The sequence below is a fragment of the Mus caroli genome, unplaced genomic scaffold, assembly GCF_978045245.1.
Source record: "Mus caroli unplaced genomic scaffold, Mus_caroli_1 scaffold_20, whole genome shotgun sequence".
In the NCBI taxonomy this organism is placed as follows: Eukaryota; Metazoa; Chordata; class Mammalia; order Rodentia; family Muridae; genus Mus; species Mus caroli.
The window spans coordinates 17,836,106-17,861,167 of NW_028227275.1; the positions used below are offsets into that span (position 1 = coordinate 17,836,106).

Consider the following 25,062-nt stretch of genomic DNA (forward strand, 5'->3'; position numbering starts at 1 on the left):
ACCTTAGGCAAAGGCAGGGCAGGATTCTAGTGGCACAACTGTGATTCAACGTTATGAATCAAATCAGGTGGTTTCCAAAGCACCTCTTTCTTTTCTTCTCTTTTCTCTCCCCCTTTCTCTGTTCCCAGAGACAGAAATGGCCCTGGCCATCACTCATGGCTTCGGTCCTCTCCTCATGTTAATCCTGATGTTAACCTACACAGGACTCTGTCTTATCTGATCATTCTCACAATCCCTTCCCAGGACCCAAAGGAAACCGACCTACAGCATGAAGGCACATGAAATAGGAGGCTTCTGGGTCCTTATCTCCTACAGCACGGATTTGATCTCAAATTATTTATCCAAGCGGGGGAAGAGGAGGAGGTTTTAGACCTACCTGGGGACCATTCTGCCATAGGATGTTAATGAGTGTCTGAACTGGCCTCTGTTTGGAGACGCACTGGAGCAATAAACCCCAGTCTCCAGGAGAATCGGTTCTTCCTAAATTAAATGTCTACTCTGCTAAGCAAATGGAAGGCTCCTTCTCCCCGGCCCCTGCATAGGTCTGTGTGCTTCTGTGATACCTGGGCTCATGTGAGGTTTCTCTAGAAAGCCAGGCTCCCTCATCATGGGCTCTAGGATTTCTTGGCAATCAAAGTCAAGATAAAGAATAGAGTGCTAGCTGGGCACCATGGCACGCAGATGGAGGCAGGCAGCTCTTTGTGAGTTCTGGTCTGCATAGCAAGTTCTAGGCTAGTGAGACCCTGCCTCAAAGAGGGACAGAGAGCAGAGTATGGACTGTGTTTCCTGAGGCACCCTCAGGAACACCTGGGAGAATCTCTGTAATGTCAGGTTCAACACTGAGACACAAATCACAGGAGTTGAACTAGGTCAAGACCCTGCAAGAGTTGACTGTCCTGTGGTGTGGCTTAGGCTCAAGCTCCACCTCCCAACTACATGCTGATGTTCCTGGCTGGTAAAATGTGGAGCTGGGGGGCTGGCGAGATGGCTCAGCAGGTAAGAGCACTGACTGCTCTTCAGAAGTTCCTGAGTTCAAATCCCAGCAACCATATGGTGGCTCACAACCACCAGTAATGAGCTCTGACAGCCTCTTCTGGTGCATTTGAAGTCAGCTACAGTGTACTTATGTATAATAATAAATAAATTTTAAAAAATGTGGAGCTGGGGGCTCTTGGACCTTGACATCAGCACCAGCTCAGAGAACAACATTGGGGTGGGGGTGGACTTTGCATTTAGCTCACACTTCACTTGGGGTGGGGGGAGGATTCGATGGAGGACAGACAACCTCTTTTCCCCTACTGGGCAATGTTCTTTGTCTTTCCTGAGAATGTATGTGCAAAGGCTCAGAAGCATGGGAAAGAAAAGAGAATGGAACGCTTCCCTTTAGTTAGTTAAATACAAAGTATAATGACTCACGTGTATGAAGATGCCGTGGTAAAACCCATCGCTTTGTATGCTATCTTAAAAACTTTAATAAAATAGGGGGGAAAAAGACTATGGTTGCAAGTTTACTCTTCTCACTGATGAAACTGAGGGATTTTTTTTTAGAGAACGAGGATCCGCGGAAGCCAGGTAATATCTACTCACTTGACGTTGTTTTTAGTTTACTTATTCGTGTGTCTGTGGGTAGGTGTGGCATAGCATGTGGGTGAAGGTCAGTTATCTTTTTTTCCAGTGTGGGCTCCATGGTAACAAACTCAGTCTCATCTGACTCAGCAGCAAGGGTCCGTTCCTGACGGACCCTCTTGTTGGACCTTTTTAAAGAACGTCATATGAACTGGAGAGGGAAGGAGGTGGCGAGATCTATGACACTCTTTGTTTTCTGCTTTTCTTTTTTCACGGCTCTTTTTGAAGAGCCAGAGCAGAGCCAGAATTTCTAGGTAGCATTTTTTCCCCCCCGAGACAGGGTTTCTCTGTATAGTCCTGGCTGTCCTGGAACTCACTTTGTAGACCAGGTTGGCCTCGAATTTAGTAATCCGCCTGCCTCTGCCTCCCTAGTGCTGGGATTAAAGGCGTGCGCCACCATGCCCAGCCTCTTGGTAGCATCTTAACAGCCCTATCATATCTATACAGCGACTGAATTCTGGACCACAATGATCTAAAATCTGTATCCATTGTGCTGCGTGAACTAGTCATGAAACATGAGAGGTCCCATCCAGGCTAAGTCATCAATTGCCTAGGTGATTTGGGACAAATCATTTCTTCACCTTTTCTTATTAGAATTTTAATTAATAAATTTATTTATTATCTATTTTTTTGTGGGGTTGGGATTTGAACTCAGGGCCTTGACCTTGCCAGACAACTACTTGGCCACTGCTCTATACACTCTGCCCCTTTTTTCTCATTCTGAAGTGACATTTAACTTGCTGTTCTTGGCCTATGATGCTTCAAAGCCTTTAGATAAATCCAAATATAAAACACTATGTAAAATCTCTTTTATGATGAAAGGAAATACCCCACTTGACATTTAAGTGGCCACTGCAAAATTTAAGCCAATGAATCTAAAGGAATTCTAGAGAAAATTCTTTCTAGATTACATTCGGATCACAATTGAAGCCATGCTTTCTACACACAAACACACTGATTCTGCACAGAAACTAGCAAGGTAGAGCACAGAAGGGCAGATCAAGCCAGCCACCAGCCCTGTGCCAGTTCGCACACACCCCCAAGCTGCATGCATGGCCAGCTGGCAGCCACCTTGTTGCCGACAGAAAAGCTGTAGGCAAGGAAAGAGCAATGGCTAAGCAACAGATTCCACCAGCCTTGAGCCACAACACCAAACGCCACAGTTACCTTTTCCTGAGGACAAACATCATAGACCAAAACCAAACCAAACCAAAATATTATAGCACTTCAGATAAAGGCCAAGGGTGAATTACCATTGCACAGAAGGCAAAACTGGACGGCCACCAGAGCATACAGATCAACTTCCTGCATTCCCCGACAAGTTGCAACTCATGGACCCTCCCCCCTCCCCCGCAAGCCACACTTCTGTTCATCCCTTGTGCATGAACAGAGAAGCCAAGGCACACATTCCAGACACACAAAAGCTAAGCCTCCGTGCTCTGTGGGTACCTGGTGGGAGGCAGTGTTCCCGGCAGAGCATTACAATGAAGCTGCCGGCATTCACGTTAACCCAGCCCATGTTCAAATAGCCTGGTTCAGGTTCCCAGAGTGGGCTGAGGCAGGACCATGGCAGGGAAGACATGAGGAAGGGGTTTGAGAGATACATACGGAAGACAGAGGATCCAGCCAGACTTCCAACCTTCCGCACGTCATTATCTAAGGACAGAAGGGTGCAGTGGGTTTCAGAAGTAATTCAGAAAACAGAATGTCTCATGGAAATCTCCACTTCTACTCCACCCCAGCACCAATTAGCCCTGCAGGAATCAGGCAATCAAACAGGAAGGAGGGTAGTAGGGAAGACAGGTAGCGTGAAACAATGTGTCCTTTCTTACAGAAAAGCCCGGTCTCCACCCCAGCACTTGCTACAAGATTACCTTTTCCACCCCCACCTCAATTTTCTTCCTCTTAAAGCCAAACAAAATCTGAAGTTATTTTTATGCCCTCTTTGCACAGAAGGAAACCCGAGCCAAGGAAGCGAAACAGCTTATTTTGAAGGTGTTTAACAGGAGTCAACACAAAAGTCGTGACTTGCGCCTAGATCTTTCTTGGTGGGCCCCACTGCTTCCCTGATAAACTCCCGGCTTGAGAACTGGAATACCTGAGCAAGCGCTGGTCATGATGGCTGGAACACCATAGTAGGTAAAGGCTCCGTTCTCAAAGCGAAGGCCTTCCTTACCAACCTCCACCTCCACTTTGCCCTGGAGACAGAAGGAGGGTAAGGAGCTTACTGAGGCTGGGATGGGCACTTCCAGGTCTTGCGTTCGCTCAGACCCTAAGGACTTTTGTGGGCAAGGACAAATGGACTCACATGATCACAGGGCAGTGTTAATTCTGCCTAGATTTCCTTTACAGAAACACAAGCTCCGACTTCAGAAGCCCCTTGCAGTGAATTCACAGCTTTATCAGTCCTAAAGCAGCACGTGGTCCTGAATAACGAAGCTCTCCTGCTACATTGTAGCTGCCTTTCGAGGACACAGGCCTAAAGCACCAGTAAGCCAGAGCATAGTAAACAGCTTTACTGACTCAGTGTCCCAGATGAGACCATTTCTGGGTCTGGCTGAGCTAGAACCTGCTCTTGTTGAATTCACCACTGGTGACAGCGATAACTAACATCCATTGTCAATGACAGGAATAACTACCATGAGTGTAGAGCTGCATTTATGCAGCTGGTACTGTTATGTGCACCTGTGGATTCTCATAGTCAGCCCTGCAGGGTTTCTCTGTGTAGTCCTGTCTGTAGACCAGGCTGGCCTTGAACTCAGAGATCTGCCTGTCTTTGCCTCCCAAGTGCTGGGATTAAAGGTGTGCACCACCATGCCTGGCACTTTTGCATTTTTCAAAATAAATATTTGCAAATGGGGGGATTAGGAATTTTTGACAAAATGTCAACAGTTGTTGAAGCTAGGTAATAGTTACGTTTTTTTTTTCTTCTTTCTACTTTTTGACTAGTTTTCCATAATAAAATGTTTAAAATGAACATTGCCACCTGGCATATGTAACATTTTTGTGTCCAGTTGACAGATGAATTGATTCAGGCTCAGAGAGGTTCACTGGATTAGCTAAGGTTTGCTAGCAAATAGAAACAATGGCATTTTGAAGGCAAATCTTTCCAACTCCTGAGACTACTACCTTTTTTCTACTTTATCCCCTTCAGCTTTTTATTTGAAAACTTTTCCTTACGAAGGACTGCATGTGTCCTTGCATTATATACACAATGTAACACGATTCATTTCTAAGGTGAAGAAAAGGACCCCATTTATGGGGGTAGAATCATCATTTTACTGAGGTTGCTTGGAATGATATATATGAGACAAATCATGGCATAAAAGGGATAGGCTGAGGTGGACTGTAATGGCCAGCAGCCAGTTCTAACTCAATGTGATCTTGACTCAGATCTTAAGCCATCACTGTTTCTAGGGCCTATAAAACTCTGCTGGGAAGAGACATGGAGCCAGTGACGGAGCTCACGGTGGGGCCAGGACAGGATAAGCTGTGCTCCAGTGGAACTGTGCCTGACACTTTTAATTAAGTAATTAATTTTATTTTAGACAGAGTCTTGCCACGGAGCTCGGCTTGCCCGCAACCCAGTATGTAGATCAGACTATTCTAAAACTCACAGGTATCCTCCTGCCTTTGCTTCTTGAGTGCTGGGATAACAGGCATGTGCCATCATACCCAGCTGTGATAGATACTTAAGGCAGGCCTGTCCAGGTACCCAGGGTAGGCAACTGATAGCCTTTTTCATTCAGTCATTGCCTTCCTTCTTGGCCCTTACAGAGAGAGATGTTTCAGGGAACCACTGAGAATAAATGTAGCCCACATGGTCCAGGAGGCAGAGCAAGGGCCAGTGTGGAAGTCAGAGGTGCTGAGAGTCAGATCAACAGAAGAGAGGGTTTAAGAAGAGTCATGTACATATCAGGAGGCAGTGGGACACTCAAGCAGACACCCCGAGATATCAGGATTCCACAGGCTCTTTCAGTTCAGAAGGAGAATGCCTTTACTGAACATGCAGGCTTCTTATTGTCCCCCAAACATGCTCGAGTGCTAAGGTGAACGCCCATGGGAGAAGCTACAGCTCCCGGGATACAATTCTTATATGCCTGTGGCTTTCCTGTGGGTAATGCAAGGACGCCCAACCCATTGACCTTGTTCTCCAGGCACTGTGCAATGAGGGAAGCAGAGCCCGAGGAATTCCCCTTTGCCCTGCAGGTGCCCTCCTCTTGCTCTCAGAAGTCCCCTGACCTTGACACCCACCTGTAAGAGCAGCACAAAATAGTCCGCCGGGCGGCTGCGCTGGTAGAGGTAGTGTTCGGGGGCTTTTTTGTTCCTCTCATCAAACTTAAGCTCCTGGATCACGTTGGGATGTTTCAGAAGCCGGAGCAGGATCTTCTCCGAAAGGTACAGGGACTTAAAGGGCTCCACTTCTGGAAGGCAGCAGGGGGTGGTGGTGGACATCTGCACTGCTGCCCCACCCCATTCCAACTGCAAAAGCTGGCAGGAGGCGAGTGCAGCATCTGGGGTTTCATCTAGAACAAGACCCTTAAGTAGGCCGTGTGTGTGTGTGTGTGTGTGTGTGTGTGTGTGTGTGTGTGTGTCTGCAAATCAATCCCTCAGATGAGGAATGTTAATCCCCAGTGTGCATCCAGGGGCCTTCTCTATGCCTTCTGGGGTTGACTATTGCTTCATTGATATCTCAGGAGAAACAGGTCAGCGTTTGGGGAAGGTCAGTTTTGTTATGACTTTTGTCCCTGATTTTATTTAGAGTTGGACCCTGGACAACTCTAGACACAAAGAATTGAGTCTGGCTTATCTGGATAACATTCACCTGCTGGCTGAAATGGAATCCCAAGTTAACAGAAAGGTAATGACTCAAATGATAAGTTGTCAACAATGTAAAATATCATTTATCATACTCAACTATTAATAGGCATTATATATTGATACTTGCAGAATTATACTAAGCAGATGAAGCTGTTTTGCTCTGGGCAATTGATCCATGATTAAAAAAAATTACATTCAGACAAGATTACATGTTGAAAATTCTACTGTAAGGAGGCTCCACTTTATTGTTACCCATCTTTTAGTACCTGGCCAGCTCTGGCTAGCACTCTACTATATCCTCAAAGAGTACGTATTGTATTAGCTAAAAATGGAACTTAGTCATGGACTAACCATTCTAGGTGAGCATGTTAATTAGGGCTGAGTGATGTCAGAGAGCTCAAAGGCAAATCCTAGCCTCTTCATACAAAGGAGTTCCTATGCCTGTATTTCTTTCTAAGGGCACCAGGATTCCCACTCCAGACTCCTAGTGAGGAGCAGAACACATGGGCTTGTTGCTTGGTAGGATAATGCTTTTCCCTCTGGGACAAAGGTCTGGGGCACCCCAATCCGAGTAGGATGGAGGAGGTTGGCTTTAGGCTAGGAAGTGAGCAGAGGAAATGGAAGTTATGCATTTTCTGGTAAAGACTACTCACTTCCTCTCCATCAACACAGCAGGGAGCCTGAAGCTACCTCGACCCCACAGGAGGCAGCCTTCTTCCTCAAACCCTGGCTCTCAGTGGCAGTGGAACACCAGATGGGGATGGAGAAAAGTTAAGAGATGTGGTGCCTGGTGCCATGCTAGATTCTACTAGAAGTGTTGAGGCAGGGCGTGGGCAGGGCAGGTCCTACCTGTGGCCATGAAGCGGTGTGTGGCAAGCAGCAGCTGTGGCGAGATCTTGACTCTGATCTCGGAGTCTGAAAGCTTGAACAGAGAGAAATCATGCCGCCTTCTCTCCCGGTGTGGGACCCTCTGCTTTTTCCGATTGTCAGCTATAGGACCACAGGGGAAATACGACAGTCAGAATCATTGTTGGTCTTTGGATGCTTACCCAGATTCTTTGGGACCACACACTTCTGCCTTGCCAACTGTAGGAGGCTAGGCCAACTCCCTCCCAGTAGGAGCCAGCAGGCAGCAGATGGTTCAGTGTTGTTTGAGCTTAGGTGGTAGATGAAGGGGTGGGGAAAGATGGCAGGGGGTGGAGGGTGGAGGGTGGGAGAGGGAGGGAGGTTCCCATGCCCAGAGTTCTAAGGCTGGTTCTCTTAACCGAGAGCTGTGCAAACTCTCCATGCATCAGAGTTTTTGATTGCTTTAATCCATACAAGACATTTAATAACTTCTCTATCTGTGCAGTTATTGCAAGGCTCTAATGGACTTGGCAGTGTTTATACAATGTCATATAGACATAAGCTGCTGGTATTCTTGGCATGAAAGGGGTTGGGGTTTCTCCCTCTGTCCTCTTCCATTCCCTAGAGCAGGGCTCACCTAGTCTCTTTCCTGTGGGTTTAAGCCACACTAGGTGTGGTAGCTAAGCCATGTCACTCTCTTCCCACTCACATTTCTCCTGCTTCCCTCGGGACCCTCTGGAGAGAGGATCATGGGAAATACAAGGAAACCAAAAGGAGAAGGAGTCAGCGTGCATATAGAATTTTTCCAAAAGCGGATTCTTCAGATGAGGACTAAGCCGAGCCTGGAACTTCAGAGCCTGTACACTGGGCATGAGTCTACGCACTGAGAGACGTACTTTTTCCTAATTAGTTTTTTTTAACTTGCTTTTTTAAAAGGAAAAGTCTTTTTTTTTTTTTTTTTTTTTTTGGTTTTTTGAGACAGGGTTTCTCTTAAAAGGAAAAGTCTAGGGGGCTGGAGAGATGGCTCAGCAGTTAAAAGCACTGACTGTTCTTCCAGAGGTCCTGAGTTCAAATCCCAGCAGCCACATGGAGGCTCACAACCACCTCCCTATAATTAGCATCCGATGCTGTCTTCTGGTGTGGCTAAAGACAGTGACAGTGTACTCACATGTATAAAATAAATCTTAAAAAAAAGGGAAAAGTCTACATGTGTATACGCATGTGTAGTTCACATTTATGTATATTATGTATGTATACATATACATACAAATTTTTTTTAAGTGGAGGAAGCGTTTATTTTGATCACTTCTCTGTTGCTTAGAGTGTTGAAAAAAAGACATGGAAGTGCTAACCTACCTCACCTGCTCTGGGGGGAGTGGGAGAGTGATGTGTCCCTGTTCTCTTCAAACTTGGCCTGGAAAACAGCAGGGCCCCAGGGCTTGTGGTACAGTGGACCAGATATACTAGAGACCAAAGGGATGTGTCCTCACAGCAGGAAATCAGGGCCTCAGATTCCAGCTCCTCCCAAACCCCCTTCTTTTTGGAACTTGCTTCTCTCAGGCCTTAGGACTGGCTCCCATCTACACAGCTCTAGTGGACCTGCCTTTGCCTCTGGGCCTTTATTTGCACTTCAACCTTCCTTTTGCTCTGTTTGAGAAGGTGGCATGATTCCGCCCCAGGGGTCCAGAGTGTATATGATGAGTCACAGTCACATCCGAAGAAACACAGGACTCTGACTTTTCCAGCTTTGTGAGGCCCTTAGGGATCCATGTGGGGATGCTCTGGAAGAGGCTCATGCAGAAAGTGAGCGTCAAGGAGAGGCTTAGAACACATTTTCTCTGCTGTCACTAGTGAGTGGCCTCCGAGTTATATGACATATTCGCTTATGGGTCTGCCAGCACGCCATTAACCTTTCCTCGTAGAGACATCCCTATAATCTCTCCCTTTAGTACACTGATTTTAATAGTGGGTACTTGAAGCATTAGGGTTATTTAAAACACTACCCCAGGAAGAGACTACTAATTTAGCCTTCTACCAACGACTAACATTTCAGTATGGTCTCCGTCAATTGCATTTAAGGATTCTGGAAGTTCTAGACCAAGGGTGGTGGGCAGAGAAGGGAGCCTGGAATGGGAGAGGTCCCTTCTGAGCTCCAACCTTGTTTGACAATGATCAGTCCTGCATTCCCAGGTCCCCGAAGGAAGGTGCGGTGACACCCAGCTTGCTTTCAGTAAGGGCTTGGCCCGTGTTTTAGCTTTGATCTCTTCTTGGCCCACGGGTATCCCTGCCATACGGAATCACAGCCTTTTGCTGCGAGGAAACAGTTTCTGGAAGATTGCTCTGGCGAACCGAGGCTGCTCATCTCAAATGAGTTATCCCTGGGCAGGGAATGGAGTGGAGAGCCTAGGAAATGAAACTCTCGGGAGGAAACATTTCCTGGCCAGAGACTCCCGTGGACTTAGATAACATTGCAATTTCACAGACAAAGTAAGCCCTGTGTTGCTGGCAGACAAAGCGTTGATAAGGCCCATAGGCCTGAAGCTGTCACTCACTATAAAGAGGAGGCCATATTGTTCCTGAGCGGTGCAGGGAGAGGAAGAGACCAGAGGCAGAAGCAGCAACAGGAGCCACACAGGGACCTGATCCAGGGGGCAGAGGCATGAGGTCCAAGAACAGCATCCAACAGGGGCATTTAACCTTTGGGCTTTAGCGAAGGGCGATGCTATGACAGTGCTCATTCATTGTTCACTGGTGGTATGGTGTGAGAAGGTCCAAGGGGAGCTGGGCTCTGCCTCTAGGTAGACAAAGAGCCACCACGGGAACAATGCTGAGGGCAGAAACAAGAGCAGAGAGCCCCCTGGGCCTCCTCTTGGGCACACTGTCTTTCTCTTAGCCATTTTTTCCATTTGAAGGCGAAGCTATCTTTCCCCAGTTTTAACTGTGTTCTGGAAAGTTCCCTTCTGATAACACCGCACCAGCATGTCCCTAGTGACTCAGGATAACGTGGGCCAGGGTGTCCTGCCATGCTAGCACTGGCTGGCCGTGGGTGACACACCGGTGCACAGACTTGCCTTGACACCCTTTCCCATTGTTCATCAAACCGATGCGTTCCTGGGGGTCTCAGGGGAGTAGGAAGACCCACACTTACTGTAGAGGTCAGTTTCGTCGAGGATCTCCGACTTGATGATCTCTTCTATGATGTCCTCCAGAGTCACAATGCCCATCACCTCATAGAAAGGGTCTCCTTCACCCTCGTTGTTCACTCTCTGGACAATGGCCAAGTGAGATTTTCCTGGAGAACAAATGAAACCATAGTCAAACATATGGGATCATTTTCAGAGAAGATTTCTGTTTGTGAGAAAACAATACAGAGTTTCTGTTTGACCAAAATCAGGACTGAACTCACCCCAGGAGCATCTGAAAATAGGAAATTGGTGTGTGCAAGTTCTTACCAATGGGAGCCTGATACTCAGAAGAAATACAGATGTGTGTTGCTCAGTGATAGAGGCAGGTTCTCAGACCTGAACTGTTAGGCAGTTTCATTGTGGGAATATCACAGAGTACAGGTGCACTGCCTAGCTTTCTGTCAACTTGACACAAGTTATAGTCATAAGAGAGGAGGGATCCTTAATTGAGAAAAATGTCTGTATTCAATAGGGGCTGTAAGCAAGCCTGTAGGACATTTTCTTAATTAATGATTGGTGGGGGAGGTCCCGGCCCATTGTGGAAAGTGCTGTCCCTGGGCTGGTGGTCCTGACTTCTATAAGAAAGCAGGCTTAGCAAGCCATGAGAAGCAAGCCGGAAAGCAGTACTCCTCCACGGCCTCTGCATCAGCTCCATGTTCCTGCCCTGTTTGAGTCCTGCCTGGCTTCCCACAGTGGAATGTGCTATGTAAGCCAAACAAACCCTTTCCTACCTAACTTGCTTTTGCTCATGGTGTTTCATCACAGCAATAGAGACCCTTATTAAGATAGCACTTATGCAAACTAATGGTTATGTCATAACTAGTGACATAATGGTTATGTCATCACTAGATAACATTTTTATAAGACCATTCTACATAATCTCTTGTTGGCCATACATTGCCATGTGGCACTTAGTTATATTTTATGTTAGTTTGCATATAGGTTGGACACATAGGATACAATGTAACATTTGAAAACATTTACACAATAAGTAATGGTCAGATCGAGGCATTGGCATGTCTACCATCTCAACCCTCATCGTGTCCTTGAATCAGGTCTGTGTGTACTAGCTGTTTTGAAATATGCGGTTACTCATTGTCAAGTAGGGGACTGTACTGTGGTCTGAGCCATTAGAAGCCACTCCTCCTATCCAGCACACAGCTGTACCTGCTTAGCCACACGCCCTCCATCCTTCCTCCCTTCCACCTGCTTCTTGCTTCTGAAAACCTCTTGTTTCTTTTAAGGGCAACTTTCTAACATGTATCTAAAATGTAAGCTAGTTACATTTTTTTCTTTGAACTTTGACACATTGATAAGAATATGTTAGGTGAAGGAGACTCAAGAGCCTAACTGAAAAGGTAAGACCTGAGGAGAATTAGATTAAAAGTCAGGCTCCCTGTTTAGGCAGACTGGTTATTACCTTCAGGTAAATTATTTAACTGCCACTGAGTTGCCAACACTCATGTGGAATCAGGAACCAGAACCAAGGCTGTGGATTTTGGGGACTGCCTCCACAGAAGGCTGCAGCTAATATGTCCTGCCCCTGAATCTGGGTGGGCTTGTTCTGTACCCGAGGTTGGGTGGTAAAAGACAACAACTTCTGCTGTGGAGACCCTGTGAGATGGTTGTTGACTACCTCGAGGCCACCATGCTTCGAGAAGCCACCTTGAAAGTGGGTGCTTCAGCCTCAGCTGACCCAGGCTTTCTTGTCTTCCCTAGTGATGGCTTAAGTACTGTAAGGCAGAGAAAAGTTGTCCTATCATGCCTTTCTTAGAAGTCATTAGTGCAATAAGATGGGAATTGTTTTCTATCTCTGTATTGGGGATGACTTGTTAGCAATACTCTAGCTAAAACTGGCCACATAGCTGGTGTATTTGTAAAAAGGTTTAGTAAACGATAATTATCACAGGCAGATATGACGGTCATCTTGATTACCATTTTGGTTGAATTGAGAGATATCTAGGAGGTTAGTAATGCACACTTCTGGGTGTTTATATGAAGGCAATTTTAGGAAGGGTTAAGAGGAGATGGGGAGGAGGAGGAGGGGAGGAGAGGAGGGGAAAGAGGAGGGAGGGAGAAGGAGGAGAAGGACCCACTCTGGGTGCCTATGGCACCATCAATGTGCCTCAGCCCAGATGGGCTAAGGGGAAAGGAGAAAGCTTGTTTCCACAAACATTCTCCATCTGCTTCTGGCCGCCATGATATGAGCTGCTCTTTCTTGGCCACCATGGCTCCCCATGGGGACAGGATGAAACCAGGAACAACCAAAGAAACCCTTCCTTGTTTAAGGTGTTTATAGCGGGAACATTCTGATTAGTGTGGCAGATGTTTTGTTTTTACTGTCTAACAACTTAACAAGCGCTAATATTTGTTGAGCTCTTGCTTCATGCCAAACACTATTTGGAACTCTTGACACATGTCAAATGATTTCATCCTCAAAAGAGCTGGGGCCGGGCAGTGGTGGCGCACGCCTTTAATCCCAGCACTTGGGAGGCAGAGGCAGGCAGATCTCTGAGTTTGAGGCCAGCCTGGTCTACAGAGTGAGTTCCAGGACAGCCAGGGCTACACAGAGAAACCATGTCTTGAAAACAAACTAGCAAAAAAAAAACCAAAACAAACCAAAAAGAGCCGGAAAGCGATTACCAACATTACACTCAATTTACAAAGGAAAGAATTGAGCCACAAGTTGGGTTGGTGTTAAGCCTCAAGTGGCACCGCCCAAAGGGGGCGGAGCTGGATCGCAGCTGTATCCAGTCCTAACCGGAGGCCTGCTCACCCTTTCTTTTCCCTTCTTTTTTTTTTTCCCCTGATAGAATCAAACCTAACCAAACACTACCCCCCAACATTTTATTTTGTGACAAGGTCTCACAAAGTCACCCAGGCTGACCTGGATGTTCCTGTCTTCTGAGATGCTGGGATTATGGGGCCTTTGCCATTAGGCCTGGCTGAAGTATTTTCTAGCTGCCCTCCTCCAGGTCAATCTGTTTCTTCTTCTAATATAGACACATTTCCTGGTCCTGTTCCTAAAATGCAAACCCGAGTGGTTCTTCTTTCTTGGCTGTGAGGTACTGAGTCAGACGAGTTAGTCCTGAAAAGAAAAACTCCCCAAAGCAGCTTTTGTTTGTTTATTATTAAAGGCATCACTCAAGAATAAAGAAGGGCAGTTGGCTTTCCAGAAGCATAGTTAGCTATCATTTCATTTTCCTGTTGCTGTGACAAAGCATCTGACCAGAACAACTGAAGGGAGAAAGGGTTTATTTCAGCTCACAATTTGGGGTTCCAGTCCATCCCAGTAAGGACCACAGCAGAGGAACCTTGAGGACCACTGTATCTATCCTCCATCAAGAAGCAGAGAAAGGTGGATGTCTGCGTTCAAGCTCACTTTCCCCTCTACAGTTCAGTACCCCAGCCTAGGGAATTATGCCACCCTATGGTGGCTCTTCCTACTCCCATCAACCCAATCAAGATAAACCCTCACAGGTAGCCAACCCTAGGGGATCATCTCCCAGGTAATTCCAGATTTTATCAAGTTGGCAATTGGGATTAACCATCACAGCTATCAAAATTTAAAGGCAAAGATACTCCTTGGGATTTGAAATGGAAATATTTGAAAGATGGTATTTTTTCCACTTATGAATGGTCTCTAAAATGTCCTCATCTTCTACCTAAACTTCAACCTGCTTCTACACTTCTAGCTGTGACAGTCAGGTTCAAGAGCTTTCCATGTAATGGTTAATTTTGACTGCCAACTTGACAGGGTCTAGAATCACCTGAGCGACAAGCCCCTGGGTATGCCCGAGAGAAACCATCTAGATAAATTCCTATTCTCTAAAAGTCAAAGAGAGCTGGATGCAGTGTTTGGCACATTCTGCTTGCCAACTGAAGATTCGGTGTGTCCAAGCACACGAAGCTCTGACTTATTTCCACGGTGGACACATACATAACCTGGAACTGCCAGCCAAAGAAACCCTTGCTCTAAGTGGCTCTTGCAGCTCTTCTGTCACAGTAACAGGACAAGTGTCTACTGAGATAGCATACAGTAACAACAGTCCTTACAGAATCAAGTCTAAACTCAAGTTGTTTAGTAAAATCAAGACTGCACATTGTGGCTCTTCCCAATATCCCCATTTACTCTGCCACATCCCATCAGCAGGCTATCCTCTGGGTATTCCAGATAAACTCCGCTTCCTGAGTTTCGTCCTGGCGCCCTTTCTAATAGTTCACAGTATGGCTTTGCCATACCCCATCTCTCCTGGCCTTTTTAGGCTGCAGCTTCAGGAGAAGCTCTCCCAAACTGACCCCATTCTGAATCAGACCCGATCTCCCGCTGCCTTGGGCTCTGAAGCCTTTGCTATTACTATTCCAGCTTTCTGCTTGGAACTAATGACTCATGTGTCCTACATTATGTGTGACTTTCTTGGAGGGTGGGCTCCTTCAGGACAAAGGGTCACATCTTTAAACAGGTTCTTTCACCTCTCCAACACCTGGCCAGCATTTGATAAACTGAACTAGGCTAGTGACCAAATAAAAATACAAAGCTAGTATGTTACCAAGGATGTTTCATTTCTGATAGCATATTATAGATTTACATGGATACTTCAACCCTCCCTCAGTGCTCTAGGAAGTTGCCCTATGAAACAACTGTTTCCTATCCAACCGGACTGAAGTGTTTTGTAGCTTAAATTAGATTATGCTAATTGTTCGAATGTGTGCCACTTAAAGATTAAAACAATTCCCAACACATTTTTTCTTAAGCTTATGGCACCTGTTCTCACTTTTCTGCTAACATGTGCTAGCAGATGACAAAACAAATGAGTAACATCATGGAAAATCTAGGCAAACTGATTTCTTAAAACTGCTTGCTAGAACTGAAGGCCTTTTGTGCTGTGGGGCTCAGGCTGCATACAGCACGTCCTCCACAGTTCATGTGCTTAGTATATATGCTAGAATCAAATACACGCACAGTTGACTGTTTTATAAATAACTTCTACATTATGGACACCCAAAGTTGTCCTCATACCCAGGAAGATATGCACACCCACCCCAGCAAAGATATGTGTGTGTGTGTGTGTGTGTGTGTAGAGGTTCTGTATCTTATAAGGTCAATTGTAGGGTCACAAAGGAATTTTAAGGTTTCCTTATATGCTAATCAGGATACTGAGACACAGTATCTATGCAATCCACTTAGAAACATTTGACAACCAGCCTCTGAGACCACACCCTTCAGGGTTGTGGATACGATGATGTGTACATATGAAAGTTACATTAAAGTTCATCATTTTGTGCACTTAATATACACTAATAAAAGCTAAGGATTCAGGGGCTGGCGAGATGGCTCTGTGGTTAAGAGTGCCACCTGCTCTTCTGAAGGTCCCAAGTTCAAATCCCAGCAACCACATGGTGGCTCACAACCATCTGTAATGAAATCTGATGCCCTCTTCTGGAGTATCTGAGGACCGCTACAGTGTACTTACATATAATAAATAAATAAATCTTAAAAAACAAAAAAGGTAAGGATTCCCCTTCACAGCCATAGAAATCCATCGAAATTGACAAACAGATGAAGGAAGCTGCCCTTCTTAGGGGCAGACTGGGATAGGAAATGGGATGGCAATCATAAAGCCTATTTTGAGCTAATACAACAGTGAGATAACCAGCTGTTTCCATGGTAAACACACCTCAGGTCCTTCCTTCACTTACAAAAGCTGGTCTTTCAGAGCCCCATCTCTGCATCCCTTTTTCTCTTAGGCTAAGAGGGGCTGTTGTAGGTGGTCTTATGTGAAGCCAATCTGGAGATACACAACACTTTCACTCCCTTCTTTCCTGCCATGACACTCTGTGAATATTTTTCATCTACAGTTAGGACAATAGCTATTATTATTATTGTTTTTATAGAAGCCACTATTTACCATATACATTCTCTAGTGTGAGGCATCAGACATACATCATTGTACAATGACCTGTCTCTAGAATATATGAAGATTTAAATACTACATCGCATGAAAAGACAACCCAGTTATAAAAATGACAAATGGTTTGAATAGGTGCTTCTGTAAGGGAACTATATAATTGATCAATAAGCATGTGAAGAATGCTGAACACGCATCATAAGCATTAGGGAAATTCAAATCAAGTGGAAATGGAATATTACTACATATCTACTAGAATGGCTATAAAAATCACAAGTGTTGGAGAGGATTTAGGAAATAAGGATCCTCTATCACTGCTGTACTGCTCTGGAAGTTCTTAAAACTATTAAACATAAACTATTACATAGTCCAGCAATCCCACTCCTACACCGATGATGTACGGCCAACATCATTAACGATAGCCTAGAAGTAGCCACAACCCACATTTCCAAACAAACGAGGCGTGGTAAGTCTACAATGAAATGTTGTTTGGCCACAAAAGGGATAAAGTAATGCTATGGAACACACATGCCTTGAAGACACAGCAAATCTAAGAAGCCAGGCACACATGGCTGCCTGCGGTATGATTCTATTCATGGGCAATTTCCAAAACAGGCAAATCTACAGAGGAAGAGAATAGATTGGTGGCTGTCAGAAATGGCGGAAAGAAGAAAATAGGTAGCTACTGGGTTCAGAGTTCCTTCTTGGGATGAGGAATTAAATTATTCTGGGATTAGATGACCTTGACGCTCACATAATTCTGTTAGTATACTAAAGATGTAAATTAAACATTTACAAGAGTACATTTTATGCCATGTGAGTTATAACTCTATGAAAATTTCTTTTGAACAAAAAGCTAATAGCTCCTGGCTGAAGGTACAGTATGTTGGTAAAGTTTAAATATACAAACCACTGGAAGGTGTGAGGCAGAAGCGGGTTCATAAGGGGAGCACATTGGAAGGAAAGAGTCATAGTGGTTTGGGGCTGAGGAATTGTGCTGGGGTCGCTGACAGCATTCTGTCACTTTGTGTTCTAGGATTGTGATGACCAGCAGTGGACCTAAGAAAGGCCATGGAGAGCAGAGGAGAGGACACCATTTGTGCTCCTCTGTGGTGAAGGAAATCATGAACAGAGGCATGGTTTTGGCCACAGATGGCAGGAGGGGAATCTGAAGCAAACAAAGGCAAAGCTGAGCCCTGGAAGGGTCACCTCTGTTATCTGATGTTTCATTGGCTCTCAGGGATGACTGAAGAATGCTTAACACTCACAGACTGGCACAAGCCTGGAATAGCAGGGCTCTGACAGCCTGATGCATCTGTTTTCATTTTTCTCCGCAAATGTTGACCTTCAACCTGTAGTATTTCTCCTCCAGTGGGTCGATGCTGTGCTTGGAAGAGTGGTGTACATTTGCCTACTCCCCTCTTCTGCTTCCTCATGAGATTCCATGAATTTGGACTGTGATCTCCTCTACAGGGCCACCCCTGTACTGACTAGGAACTATCAAATGACTTCCTATCACGACAAACCCATTCCTTTCAGTTTGTCCCTAATTTTGTAAAAAAAAGTGGGCAATCTGTCAGACAACTTGGGTTAAAATACAATTATATAGAACTTTCCAGTTTGTGAAGATGCTCTCTAGATGGTACAGAAGAGCCGTGGAGTTGGTGAGATGCTATTGAGAATGATATAAATTTCCTAAGGAATGAGCGAGGAGTGATTTTATAGGCCCCAGCTTGCGTTTTGAACCCACTGAGACATATGTGTCCTATGTATATTCTTTAACAAGTTAACTCCCCCTTTCAACTTCCATTAAATAGTCCCCTCTCACGTGGTGGCCATATTCCTAGGGCAGGCAGTGTTCTCTTAAGAATCATGACTGCTAATAAGAGAACATGTGCACCAGGGCAAAGCCGTGCCCAGCTACAGCTGCGGGGGAGCAGGCTAAGCCGAATGATCTGCTATGCACACCCTTGGCAGTGCTCAGAGCCATGGGGCCTGGCACAGTTACCCCCTCTGTTTCTAAAAATAGCCAGTGTAACAATCTTTAAGTCAGCTAAGTCCGTGGTTCTACTGTATCTCATTATGATGCATCAGAGGCAAGAGGTAATTCTTCAGAAGATAGCTCTCCGATGCTAGTTACTAGGGTTGAGGCATTTTCACATGTCCCTTGAGCATGCAATTGTGACCTGGATGGAAAACCTCTGGGCTGAGTTAAAAGCAGTAGGGTCTAGGCTAATGCATGCTCTCCCCCTGCCATCTGCAGATGCTGGACATGTGTTATGAGTACTCCTGTGGACATAGAAGCCAGCAATCAACCCTGAGCATCCTCCTCTGTTCTTGTTCACCTTATACTTTTGAGACAATATCTCTCACTAAACTTCTCACTAATTTGGTAAGACTAGCTGGCCACCCAGCCTCAGGAATCCTCCTGTCTCTGCCACAGCTACACACGTTTGAGTGATGGAGATCCAAATTCAGACCCTCCAGTAGCAGGAACTTTACCGAGCCACCACCCCAGCCCTGCCACTCTACTGTTTCCAAATCCACTATTTCTTCCCCTCTCCTCCTCTTGTTTTGTGAGACAGGATCTCACTATGTAGCCCTGGCTGGCCTGGTACTCACTCTGTAGATCAGACTGGTCTCCAACCTCAGAGATCTGCTGCCTTTCCAGGGGACTTTCTTGAAACAAAGTATCTATTTGTCTCTGAAATGTAAAAACTATATTTTACTCTGAGTTCACTTGTATCCCACGTCTAAACTTGTAATCATACCATCTCTGATGTCTAGTATTAACTTTGTATCCAGACACTACAGAAGTCTACCCCTACCCTGATGGCTCAGCTCACTGGCCTTGTTCTTTTCTTGATTTCTATAAGCTATGGGCTTCTTTATCCAGAGATTTGGTTGCCTGAAGCCTCTGTTTTCTCTCTCTCCCCGCCCCTCTCATTTACAATCTCTAGATCCAATACTGCCCACATCTTAATGGGACAAAGTAGAGACTATGTACCTACAGCTTGACTCTTGCTTGGAGCACACCACCAGGGTGGTTTTGTTGAAACCAGACACATACACTTTAATGAATATGAAGGCACTTAAACCACATTTCTGTAGAATCAAGTGGGATTTATGGTGGCCAACCTTCCCTCTATTAAATAGTACTACAGGTGAGATCCCTTTGCTCTGAATGCTTCGAGCCCTTTCACCTAGTTCAATGGCTTTCACTTTTGTCTCTGGGTTAGAATTACTCCGAAAGCCTTAGACACATTCTGCCACGAAATCCCACACCCAGATATCCTAGCTCCAACGATGCTCACATTTAAGACTGGTTTGGGGTAGAGCCATGCCATCAATGTTCAAAGTTTGGTTTTAGGACCAAAGTGTCAGCATCACCCAAGTGTCAGCATCACTGTCACCGGACTAGTTGGGATAAGTTACTATCAGGTACCATCCCAGACTCTCTGAGTCAGAATCCCTGGGGGTTCATTGCAATGCTCTGTGGCTCAATAAGCATACAGGCGAAAACACCAATTTAAAGGAAGGATTTGTGTCACAATGGTTAGCGTCTGACACCTATGAAGAAGGGGGCGGATACTGAGATGTCCATCAAGCCCTAGACCCTTTCAGCGCATCTAGTTTGCTAGATGCTAAGTCTTCACAGGAAGGAGAAGAGCTTTCTGAGTTTACAAAGAATGGCTGTAGTCATAAGCCAAGTGCTGCGTTCTCTCACACAACACTGGGTAGCTACAATGTTTCTGCTGACACAAGTCAGAAACTAGGTGGTGAATGTTAAAACTGGGTGTAGGAAGGCATCTTCTGTGGCCTTTGTGCCAGTCACGCTGAGAGAGGCTTGACAGGTTACACTATTAGGCTCTTGACATGTCTGAGGACAATTGACTTCCGCCCTACTGTAAGTCAGGTAGTCTTTTCTTGTTACTCCGAACTCAAGGTGTGCTCCTACTGCTGGACATTGGTGATTCTTTGTATAAGTTTCTACCATCACTTGGCATCACCATCCAAAGTACAAGGCAGATACTTCAATGGTTATATATTATAACTATATATTAAGACAGCAATTAAAGAGACTGGTTATCAATGGGGGAAGGTTTTGCCTATTCCCTATCCCCGAATAACATCTGTCAATTCCTAGAGATGAATTGACTGTTACAACTTGGGATTCACATTTAGTGAGCAGAAACCAAGGCTGAGGTTAAGTGTCCTATGATGTACAAGACGGCTGCCAGAATTCAATATAGCTGAGGCTGGAAGTCCTGCTTTAAGGAGATGGAAAGCTAGGTAATTAAAGAAACTTCATATGACGTGTTTGTATTGGAAGAAGTCGAGATGTCCTTCAAGGGCTTGAACAATATGGGCTACTGTGCTATATATGACTTAGGCACGACCCTCAGAAAGCTTTCACGGATCTTGTTGTTCCTCTGCCGTGAGAAAACAGCCAATAATTGACTTGGTTCCTCGTTGTTTCAAAAATAGCCAGAGCACTTGGGTAAAGTGATTGTTTCCAGCACTGAAAATAGAAGCTAGGAGGAGGGCCTATTGCTTGGTAACAGAGAACAAAGGAATGCAGAAATCCTGCATCCTTGACCTGCTCCCTTGATGCTACTTCTGGCATCCCCACAGCATCTTTCATTCTTTTGGTGGACAGCACTCTGTGACTGGCTATCAACGTGTGAGAGTTCCTTAGAATGACAGCAAGAACATTAGCTGGGTACTTGTTCTGGGACCCCACTTCTGATGCACAGCATCAGGATCTTGGGGATGAGCTGTGAGTCAGACAATCTCAAAGGATGAACTCTGTACAAGGTTCTCACACACACTAAAGTTTGGGGACCAGTGGTCTTGACACGTGCTACTTAATGTGTGGTCCCTGGCCAGAAGACTGGCAGCACCTGGAACCTTGCTTGGAGCTTCCAAAGCTCAGACCCCACCATAGTCCTTCAGTTAGAGTCTGCAGTTCATTAAGACCCTAGGTGGTTCTTACTCGAATTTGAGTATGAGAAAAACTGGCCCATAATAACCCTAAGCCTAATCCTTGACACTTGATTGACAGGTACCACATGCCTCACATATGTAATAGAGATTTTAAAAAAATGCTGGACTCATTAGTCATAGTAAGCAAACCAAGTTTCTGTTTTGAAAAGATTTTTACAAATGTAAAGGCTAAGAGGGATTATAATTGCTATTTTTCTTTCAAGGCTTTGCTTTTTTTTGCTATCTTAAAATTAAAGGTTGGGGCTGGGGGTATGGTGTTGCATGCCTGCAAATTCCAGCACCGAGGCAGGGAGATTGGGAGTTGAAGGTCAACCTGGACAGTTCAATGAAACACCATCTCAAAAAAAAAAAAAAAAAAAACCCAAAATAGTTTATAAATTAAAAGTTGGGATCAAAGTTCTTTTTCTAAACTACTGTTATAAGTCTAAATAATCGCAGGCTACAAGAGCAGTTTGATATTACAGGGTGTCTCTTTTTGATTATATGTATTTAAGAATGTATTTTATTGATGATTGGTCAATTGGGGGGAGGGAGGCACATGTGTGTGCATGCACTATGGTGCACATACTGGTACAGAAGTCAGAGGACAACTTGTAGTAGTTGGCTCTTATCTTCCACCATGTGGATCTTAGGGATCTACTCAGGGGGAGGAGCCCAGGTCATCAGGTTTGCTGGAAAGTCCCTTTACATGCTGAGCCATCTTATCGACCCTAGAAGTTTAATTGCTCCAATGATTACAGCCTCCATGTTAACAGAAAGCTCTGAGCTTCTACTGTTTTTATCTTAATACTCTTAGCACCCCACTGGAGTGAGATAAGAAGGAACTACTGTACAACAGGCTATGGGGTTCTTATCATTTCCATACATTCACCTTCTAACAAAAGCCAGAAGAAAATACAAAGCTATTCCCCCATTAATCCTACACCAACCTCATTGAACTGAAGAAACAAAACTCTCTCTCTCTCTTTTTTCCTGATTAAAAACAAGGAACTGCAGCCACCTTTTGAAGTCACCATCTTGCTACAGAAATAATAAGCGACATCTTTATCACCAAATAAGAAAACAAAAATCTGTTGAGCCTCTAAAAGGCAATTATAAAAAAAGCCAACTGTGTCATCCAGAGCACCATGGTAACCAACATCACCAGGGCACGAAAAAAGTTGTTAGTCACTAGAATCAAAGCCAGTTGGCAACTTGGCTTGCTAAGCAACACCACAGAAATAGCAGAGCAGAGGTTCATTATGTGCATGTCTGACTCTGCATAGCTTGGAATCCAGCTCCAGAAGGGACTACCCAGGTCTCTCCCTCTCCATCAACCTGAACCTGAGGCTCCCAATCCAAGCCTAATCCATCACTCATTCATTTAACCAGCATTTATCCAAGCTTGTTGTGTCTGAGGCACATGGTTTCATAACATGCATGTTTACTTGGGTTTTCAGCTGAGCGGAAGCTGTGAAATGCAGGATAGAGCAAGAGTCGTTCTACCAGAAGCACGGTGGGGCAGGGTTTGCCTGAGACGGACTCAAAGAGAACTGACAGCTGACCATCAGAGGACAGAGAGAACTGTGAAGAGTAAAAGAGAGCCGGCTATGATGCTGCATAAAATAACTATATTCTCATGACCGCGATCCTGCGTCATCGAGAAAAAGACGGAGTTATATTTAGGATCATTAGTAGAGGCAAGAGTGGGTACAAGTGATTTTAGAACTATCACCATCAAAATCATAAGACATGCTGTTTTGGCATGCATGGGTAATAAAAATTGTGTCTGACAGATACTTCATTTCCTCGAGTTTCCGATTTTGGTAAAAGAGACTCAGGCATAAGAAAATGGCTTTAGCACATGAAAATTCATGGCTGTCTCTGTTCTGCCTTTCTTTTTTCTAGCTCAAACTCCTGCCTCAGCTGGAATGCCCTTTTCTTTCATAATCGCTGATCACAGTCCTTTCAAGGCCAAGTACAAATTCCATTTCCTCAGAGAAATGTTCTCAGATCACCCAAGGACTTATTGCTCCTTCCTCTCTTTGCCCATAGATGCTCTTGCCTGAACCCCAGGCTGTTTCTTACCAACCTTTGAAACAAAGCCCTTTCTCCCTTTGTGCTTCCACATTTCCATCTGTATCTGTCTGCCCTGGCTCTGGTGCTGTAGGGAATAGTCCTGAACTGAGCTCCAGTGATGACAGCCACAGAGTAGCAGGGGGAAAGTTGCTCGGTTTCCCTAATGAGTAGAACACAACCCAGAGGGAACCTTGGATGTTGCTACCTGCCTCCCTCCACTCAGAGCCTTTACACATTTACTGCCATCTTTTGGGGGACCTTTTGCCTGGAGAAAATTCTTCCTGTCCTTTAGGGTTCAGCTCAAATATTTGATGACTAAGGAGTCTACACTCATCTACAAACCAGCTGAGCATGTTCAAATAAAATCCCATTTTGTAATAAATTGTCAGCCAGTGCTCTTCTTTCTGCTTAACTGCAGACCCAACAGCCTGCAGTGATGTTTATCTGTCACTATATCCCCATGCAGAACGAGGCCCCATCAATACAAGGAAAGCAGGCAGGAAAGAATGGGGTGGGGAAAGAATCTCAGTTTGATAAGGAACATGGACCAGGAAATAAGAGAGCTGAAGACTCCAGGTTCCTAAGAGTGTGCCTACAGGCAAGCCAGCTTTGAAGAACACCAGGAGAGCATGCAGAACCTCCTTCAAGAAACTCAAAGGCTTGAAAGAAGTTAGGAGCAGGCCACATGCATCTGGGGAGGTTAAAATGTGGAACTGGGGTAAGCTACAATACACAGTATCTTTTGAGTAAGAGAGATCTCTGGAGAAATGATACAAAGAAGAAATGGAATTTCCCTCCAGCCAGTGGGATTTAGATTAGCTAAAAAGACAGCCTGACCATGAGATCTGGACAGCCTAGAAAGGAAAGCTAAATCTAAAAACAGAAAACACTAGGACTTAGCATCTCATTCAGGCTCCTTAATGCTCCTTTTGGCTCCGGTTGTATGGTTATCTATTTCTTTTGCCAGACAAGGCCGAGGGATGGGATGGGCAGAGAGAATACTGCAAGAAAACATTATAATGACCACACTGAAAAATACTTAAAAAAAGAAAAATAAACCTACATTTTTTGTCATCATACATAGTTATTTTCATTTTTCTTGTTCCCTTTATCTTCTCCCTGGGCGTGACAGACCTTGCTTTGTCTACTGTTTGCTTTGGTGATGCAAAGATTCACAGTCTGTTCCAAACCCAATTATTCAGCAATACTTAACACATTTAATGACATCTTGCCTTTAATTTTAACCAGTGTCCTTCTATATTGTATCTCAATGTCACCAACTGAAGCCCTGATGTTTTGACAGGCCTCTCTTGGAATTAACCAACGAAATGATAATTTTTCCCCTGAAAAATCTCACATCAGAATTTGGGGCATGAAGTAAAACACTGACTTTTAGATTATTCACAGGGAGAAGATTACAATCTGTAAGTGAGGCAGGAGCATTTCCTTGATGGTTGGAAATCCTTAAGGTAAAGATCCCTTGCAAGAAGACCCAGGATTGAAGAGGATACACCTTGTAGTCCCATAGTGGACTGTCACAACTGTATTCCCAGGCTTTATGTTCAACTAAAATGTTTAAAGGAATCTATGGATGAGCAAAGACTGCATAA

The 25,062-nt window shown here is 44.9% G+C and overlaps 1 protein-coding gene across 4 annotated transcripts in view; it reads right to left on the reverse strand.

Annotated features, from left to right (window-relative positions):
• Window positions 1-25,062, reverse strand: part of Cnnm1 (cyclin and CBS domain divalent metal cation transport mediator 1) — a 57,299-nt gene that overhangs the window by 22,174 nt on the left and 10,063 nt on the right. For all 4 annotated transcript variants that reach the window (XM_021151434.2, XM_029472842.2, XM_021151433.3 and 1 more), the window contains exons 2-6: window positions 10,442-10,585; window positions 7,297-7,437; window positions 5,881-6,050; window positions 3,725-3,824; window positions 3,235-3,282 (exon numbers count right to left, since the gene is read on the reverse strand). In XM_021151434.2, coding sequence (XP_021007093.1) covers window positions 3,235-3,282; window positions 3,725-3,824; window positions 5,881-6,050; window positions 7,297-7,437; window positions 10,442-10,585 — 603 coding nt within the window. The remainder of the gene's footprint in view (window positions 1-3,234; window positions 3,283-3,724; window positions 3,825-5,880; window positions 6,051-7,296; window positions 7,438-10,441; window positions 10,586-25,062) is intronic.